At 56.0% G+C, this 6,783-nt stretch overlaps 1 protein-coding gene across 1 annotated transcript; it reads left to right on the forward strand.

Annotated features, from left to right (window-relative positions):
- The first annotated feature begins 362 nt into the window (after window positions 1-362).
- On the forward strand, window positions 363-3,270 carry MSX1 (msh homeobox 1). The gene is made up of 2 exons (XM_010200053.2): window positions 363-889; window positions 2,304-3,270. Exons 1-2 carry the CDS (start codon window positions 439-441, stop codon window positions 2,732-2,734), a joined length of 882 nt encoding a protein of 293 aa, XP_010198355.2. The 5' UTR covers window positions 363-438; the 3' UTR covers window positions 2,735-3,270.
- Window positions 3,271-6,783: the final 3,513 nt, after the last annotated feature.

Below are 6,783 nucleotides of genomic sequence, written 5' to 3' on the forward strand. Positions count from 1 at the left end.
TAATACAGTTTTCCCCCTGTTTTTAAGCCTTCCCGTCCCCAGGCCTGTCCCCACTGCGCAGCGCTGCTCCGGCAGCCCCGACCTTCCTCAGGCCGGCCCGCGAAGCGTGCTGGGGCGCGGAGCGCGGCCAGGCCGGGCCGGGGCGCGCAGCGGGGCGGGGCGGGACGCCCCGACGGCGAGCCCGACTCGGCCCCCGCGCCCGCCCGCTCCCGGGGGGCGCCGCCACCGCCGCGCCGCAGCCAATGGGGCGCCGCCGCCCCGCCTCCCGCGCGCTGGTTGGGCGGCGCCTTCCGCCGCGCCGCTTTATCAGGCTGCGCCGGCCGCCGCGGCGTTGGAGCGCGCCGACGGCTGCCCGCGCCCGACGAACAGCCCAGGCCCCATGAGCGGCGGCGCTGACTCCCGCCCGGCGCTGCGGTGGCGACGTCGGGCCGCCTCTGCATGGCCCCGGCTGTGGATATGACCGCCGCGCCCACCGGGATCCGCAGCGACGAGCTGCCCGCATCCGCCTTCAGCAAGCCCGGTGGCGGCCTCCCCGTCGTGGCGGCGATGGGCGGGGAGGAGGAGAGCGACAAGCCCAAGGTTTCCCCGTCCCTCTTGCCGTTCAGCGTGGAGGCGCTCATGGCCGACCACAGGAAGCCGGGCGCCAGGGAGGGCCCCGAGGGCGCCGGGCCCCCTCCGGGCTCCGGGGCGGCCGCCCGCGCCAGCCTCAGCCCCCGCCTGGGCGCGCTGACGGCGGAGGCGCCCGCGTCCCCGCTGCCCCTCGGCGGGCACTTCTCCGTCGGAGGGCTCGTCAAGCTGCCCGAAGACACGCTCGTGAAGGCGGAAAGCCCCGAGAAGCAGGAGCGGAGCCCCTGGATGCAAAGCCCGCGGTTCTCACCGCCTCCCCCGAGTAAGTAGCATCCGGGAGCGGGCGGGCCGTGAGCTTCCCCCGGGCTGTCTGCGCCCTTCTCGCGGGGTGGGGCGCAGCGGGGGCAACACTGCGGAGGCTGACGGGGATTTCCTCTCACTTTAGCCCTGCCCGGCCCTTCCTGGCACGTTTTTCCATGCCGTTCACACTCTGAGCTTGGCCGCCTTGGCCTTTTCAAAATAGTGAACCGGATCAAGTGTGCGCGAAGCCGGAGGATGGCTGCGAAGGCAGGGTGGCCTCACCGGTGCCAGATCTTCTGCCAAATGTTAACGGGGTGGGGGCAAGAAAAAGCAGCCCGGCTTAACCAGGGCCTCGAACTGCCATGCAAAGCCTAACTCGGCCTCGGCAATATTTTTTCTGAAAGCGGCTCCAACGGTGTCAATAAGGCTCCGCACAGACCGGGCTCCCAGCCTCCAGCCTCGGGACTCTATAGGTTTCTCAAATGGTGCATCTCCCAACTCTGAGAAGCTGCAGTCACTGATATTTTCCTGCTTTTCTACAGAGGGATCTTAAAATAAAAAATAGCAGCGGGAGGGCTGAGATCAGAGAAGCTCGTTAATCCTCTTCAACGGCTGACCTGATGAGTCCAGACTCCCATGGAAAGGGACGAGTATGGGCTGAGGCTCTCTCAAGTGTTTGGGGTACTCTTAGTAGAGCTGTAAACAGAGCTGTTCTCTCTCCCTTGGATAAAGGCAAGTTTCCAGACAGGACTTGTGTAGGGTACCGAAGTGGTTTAATTTATTTAAATTGCAAAGTAGAAGTTAAGTAAACCTGGGACAGATCGAGCTTGAGGACCCTTAGAAATGTTAAATAAGAGGAGAGGAGCAGACGGGTGAAGAGGGGTAGATAGAGGCTGAGTGTGAATTCAAAGCTCATGATTAATTACATGCTTAATCCGGTTCCCAGGGGACTAATGAAGAGGGTGTGAGCCTGAGAAGCCAGTCCGTTTTGTTTTGTCTTTTTTATTTTCCTTAATCCAATAAAAAGGACAGGACAGATATTTTTTGGAGGGTCTTCTCTGTACGAGCCAGGAGCTGTGAAGGCAGGAGTATGTGGGCAACATGTCTTTTGTCGAGTTTTTTTCCATGGAGTCAGGAAAGTTCTTGCTATGAAGTACTGTGAGTAACTTTGGGCCAGAGTGTCTTGAAAAAACTAATTCCTTAGCAAAGCACCCATTTTTTTGACTGTAATGGGAGACTTCAGTTTGAAATATGCCCCGGTGGGCAGCCCTGGAGTCTTTGGGCCACTTCACTTTTAGCTGGGACCGTACGAAAGTACCCTTTCTCCCCACCACAACTGCGGCAAGGTGAGGGCTCGGCAGGGCATGCGGGTTTGGGCACTGCTAACCCAGGTCTCTCTCTGCTTCCCCTTCTCCTCTGGGTGCTCGTTGGCGCAGGACGGCTGAGCCCCCCAGCCTGCACCCTGCGCAAGCACAAGACGAACAGGAAGCCTCGGACGCCCTTCACCACGGCTCAGCTGCTGGCCCTCGAGAGGAAGTTTCGTCAGAAGCAGTACCTGTCCATCGCTGAGCGCGCAGAGTTCTCCAGCTCGCTCAGCCTCACCGAGACCCAGGTGAAGATCTGGTTCCAGAACCGCCGCGCCAAGGCCAAGCGACTCCAGGAGGCCGAGCTGGAGAAGCTGAAGATGGCAGCCAAGCCCATGCTCCCGCCTGCTGCTTTTGGCATCTCCTTCCCGCTGGGCGGCCCGGCTGTGGCGGGTGCCTCTCTGTACGGTGCCTCCAGCCCTTTCCAGCGGGCAGGGCTGCCTGTAGCTCCTGTGGGACTGTACACAGCACACGTGGGATACAGCATGTACCACCTCACATAGAGCTGAGCTCCACGGAGCCCAGCCTGACAGCTGTCTGCTCCTGCCGGCTCTGCACGCACTCCCTCCCTGATCCTCTGGCTGCTCGCTGTGGACTTTCTCCCATGGGCCCTGTGACAGAGACTTCTCCAGTCTGGCTCTGCTCAGCCACTGCTTACTCTTCTCAGCAGTCCTGTTTGGTTCTCCAGCTGGCAGACCTGCCCCAGCTCCTTCCTGGCACTGTCCCTCTTTCCCAGGTCCGGCTGGCAGCCTAGGACAGCTCCCTGCCATGGGGGAAAGAACTGTGGAAGAGAAATGGCGAAGAGGGGGCTGCAAGATGTGATGTTTCTCTTCCTTTCTGGAAGCGGAGGTCAAGAAGCAAAAGTGTAGGGCAGCCTTTCCTGTCCATGTGTAGCAGCACTGTCTGTTACCTGTGTTTATTCCTCCACCAGCTCCTTTGGAGAAGGGGCTTTGTGTACTATGTAATATACTGTATATTTGAAATTTTATTATCATTTATATTATAGCTATATTTGTTAAATAAATTAATTTTAAGCTACTGTTGCTGCAGTTTGTTTGCTCCTTGCCCTGCTAGAGTTTACAGAAGACTAAATTTATCTGTGTGTCAGGCAGATGGGAGAGAGGGACTGACTGTACCAGCCAGTTTTCCTCCTCCCCAGGAGATTTTGGCCTCAGTGAGGCCTCAGCTACGTTTTCATTTTTCACTGTGTGTCCCAGAGCTGCTTCATCCTCCCTGCTGTCTGCAGTTTCTTCATTGCCCTCCCTCCCTTAGTTCTCAACAACATCTCCCAGTACATCCCTTCCCCCGAGGGTGCAGGTGCCTGGTATCCCCAGCAGCTCCCGGAGGAGCAGAGCTGCAGGCTTGGCACAGCCTTGTCATCTTTTCCCAGCTCTGGGCTGGAGCAAAGCCGTTCCTTGACAGTGACCTTTGCCAGCAACCTCCCAGCTGCAATCTCTGACGGCTGCCGAAGGCTTGGGGGACAGTATGACTTGTCCTCTACCTCGGAGCTGAGCTTAGAGACTGACCAAGGGCTTCCCATGCAGCTCCTTTCCGCAGCCGGCCTTACTTAGGGGAAAGGAGCACTGCGGGGATTGGGGTAGCGGAGAGGAGATGGTGCGGAAGAAGAGCAAAACGCGCACTAAGAGTGGAGTAGAGGCAGCGCCAGAGCCGAGAGGTCGGATTATAGGGTCGGGGGTGTCAGGGTAGGGATGGGCCGTGGGGCCGCGGCAGGCAGCCGGTGGGATCCACGGCACTGACGGTCGGGACGACTCGGCACCGTCCCCTGCCCATCCCCGTGGCTCCGCGCTCCCCGCAGCCCTCAGCGGCCGGACCCGCTGGAAACTCATCCCGATAGCCGCGGCCCTGTGGAAACCGTCGGCGACGGCTGAGGACCCTGCGGAGGAGGGCGGCGGAGCCCGGGCCACGCCGCTCCGCGCCTGCCGCCACCACGCACGTCCCCCGCCGCTCCCAGCCCCGGCCCTGCAGTGTCCCGCTCTGCCCCATTGCATTTTGCGGTTCGCTCGGGTAAGGGAGAACATTAGTTTCCCCTTTTCATTTACTTATGTATTTGTTTATGTTAAAATATTTTACTTTATCTTTGCCGTCGAGGAATGGGCGCTCAGAATTGGGACTCTTTATATTTTTCGGTCTTTTTTTTTTCACTCTGCTTTCATTTCCAGCAATTTGAAAACGTTAAGTCTGAAGCAAAGTTAGAAGGAAAATAATTGCTGTAATGAGGCTAGGCAATCTTCTGCAGGCACTGTGGCTCCAGCGAGACTGTAGCTGGGGGCGAGGCGGGACTTTTATCATCTAAACATCAACGACGCTTTCAATAACTCAACGAAACAACATACCTGAACCCAGTCACTTTCTCCACAGCTTGCTGCTCTAATCCTCCTCCTCTCATCTCTTGCTCCGCTCTAGCCGCCCAGTCCTCTCTGGGCTGGAGTGAGTTTGGGGCTTTTGTGGTTTGGGTTTTTTGTAGGTTTCGATGAGGGGTTTTTTTGTGGTTTTTTTTTTTTATTATTTGTTTGATTTTTTTTGTTGGTTTGGTATTTTTGTGCGCTTTTTTGTTGTTTGTGTTGGTCTGTCTTTCTTTTCCGATGATTTCTTTTCTCTGTGCGACTGGCAGCGTCTGTGATCCTGACCCCCGCGCCCAACTCCGCGCCGGACCGGGAGAGCGCGGTGCCGGCTTCTTTCCCACATTGTGCGTCTGGCAGAAAAAGGCTGGAGATAAACTTCGCCTCTGCGCGATTAGACCGCGGGTCTGGGGGGAAAGATCTAATCGCGCAGGAGGCTAGGTTTATCCTGTAAAGAAGCCCTTAAAATACCGAGAGACATGCTAAACAGCAAGAACCGCTTTGAGCTGGCTCCCTCAGGCTCCGCTCCCTCCGCCGGCACCTTTGGGCGCTGCGGCGCGGGGCTAAAGGACCCTTTCATCTCTCCGCTTTGTCTGTGGTGGTTTGTTTTTTTTTTTGGGGGGGGGGGTGTTGTGAGGGTGTTTTTTTGTTTTTTTTTTTACATTATGTCAGCTCGGGATGGATATTCGAAGCACAGGATTCCTATTGAACACGTCTTTACTTTAAGTTTTCCCCCTGACCCTTGGGCTAAAGTCCTTGGTTGCTCAATTAAACCCAGATGAGAACAATTAATAACTAAGTAATGACAATAAGTTGGGAATCACACGGATGAACGCTCCATGTGAATAGGAAAAGCTCACACAAAAGAGCAAAAAGGATTTGTCGGCTCTTTTTAAGGGGGAATTGGCTTTTCTTTTTTCTTGCCTCTGGCTTACCAGCAAATAAAACTCACTTTTGTGTCTTTGTCGCCTTAAGGATCTCAGTGGGCAGTTGGAAGTGAGAATGGCTGTTTTCCTTTCAACTTGAGGGTGCTGGCGCCACGCAGCCCCAAGGATAGAGAGTAGCCAAAGCAAAGTTTCCTAATAACTCCCCTCTCCCCCGCCACCCCTCCCCTGTACCCCTCTCCCTCCCCCGCCTCCCCGCTCTGTGCATGTCTCCACACACACTCGTAGAAAACTTCGGCAGACATATGAGAGAAAGCAGAGGGGCCCCGAGCACATCCCCGTACCGCAACGGACTGGCAGACAGGGCTGCCCGGCGATCCTTTGCTTGGGAAAGCGGCAGCCCCTTGGCGCGACACTTTCCACGGAAGGGAGGAAAAAAAAAAGCACACAGTAGCCAACGCACGGAGAGGGAGCACCCCCCCCACAGAAATACACGAAGTAAAAGGGAAGCAATTTTTCTCCTTTTATTCCCATCACCGAGGGGAACGGCTCCGTTACGGGTGCACGAAGGCAGCCCCCCGGGCTCGCAGGCGTGCGAGCTCACAAGCGCCGCTGCATCGCGCCCGGCCCCGTCTCTAGCCCGGCTTCGGGCTGGGGTAGAGAGCTAGGCAGCGGGGGTCTTAGCAGTTAAAGAGTCAGGAAAGGCTCTCCTTCAATTTTAGCTCCAGAGAAGAAGGCTACCGGGGAAACCTGCTGGGCAAATCTTTGGTTAAACCGTGGATTTGTTGCCTGCTCTGAATTACTGGTATTTTCAGGTTTTCTTTCCGAATTCTCTCTCGTTAACACATAACACTAATCGGTGGCCCATTGAAGGTTTTCTCTAACATTTTCAGTAGTGCTCAAGTTAGGAGCTAAAAGCCTGTTTTCAAATTTGAGGGCAGGCTAAAGTGAGCAAGTGAACTGGGGCAGCAGCCGCAGCCTCCTGCAGCTAGGGATTGCGTCTGGGAACACAGCCTCCAGGAATCGGAGGCAAAGCAATGAAACTGCCTAACTAACCCACTGTAAAGGCCAGGCAAAGGGGAGGGATGAGCTTGCCTCTCAGTAGTATTCCTACGTGTAAATCCAGGTTCATCTTTTGCATCAAGTTTCCCAAATCACATCACATCTTCCTAAAGCTCTGGGAAGTGAAAGATCTGTTGAACAAAGTGGCTGGACACCTTCATGGAGAAATAGATTACTTAGCACTAACTCCTTGTTACTGCTAGATTTTTGATAAATAGCTGAATTAAACTATTTTGTACGTAAAGT

The sequence above is a fragment of the Colius striatus genome, chromosome 3 (assembly GCF_028858725.1).
Source record: "Colius striatus isolate bColStr4 chromosome 3, bColStr4.1.hap1, whole genome shotgun sequence".
Taxonomy (NCBI): Eukaryota; Metazoa; Chordata; class Aves; order Coliiformes; family Coliidae; genus Colius; species Colius striatus.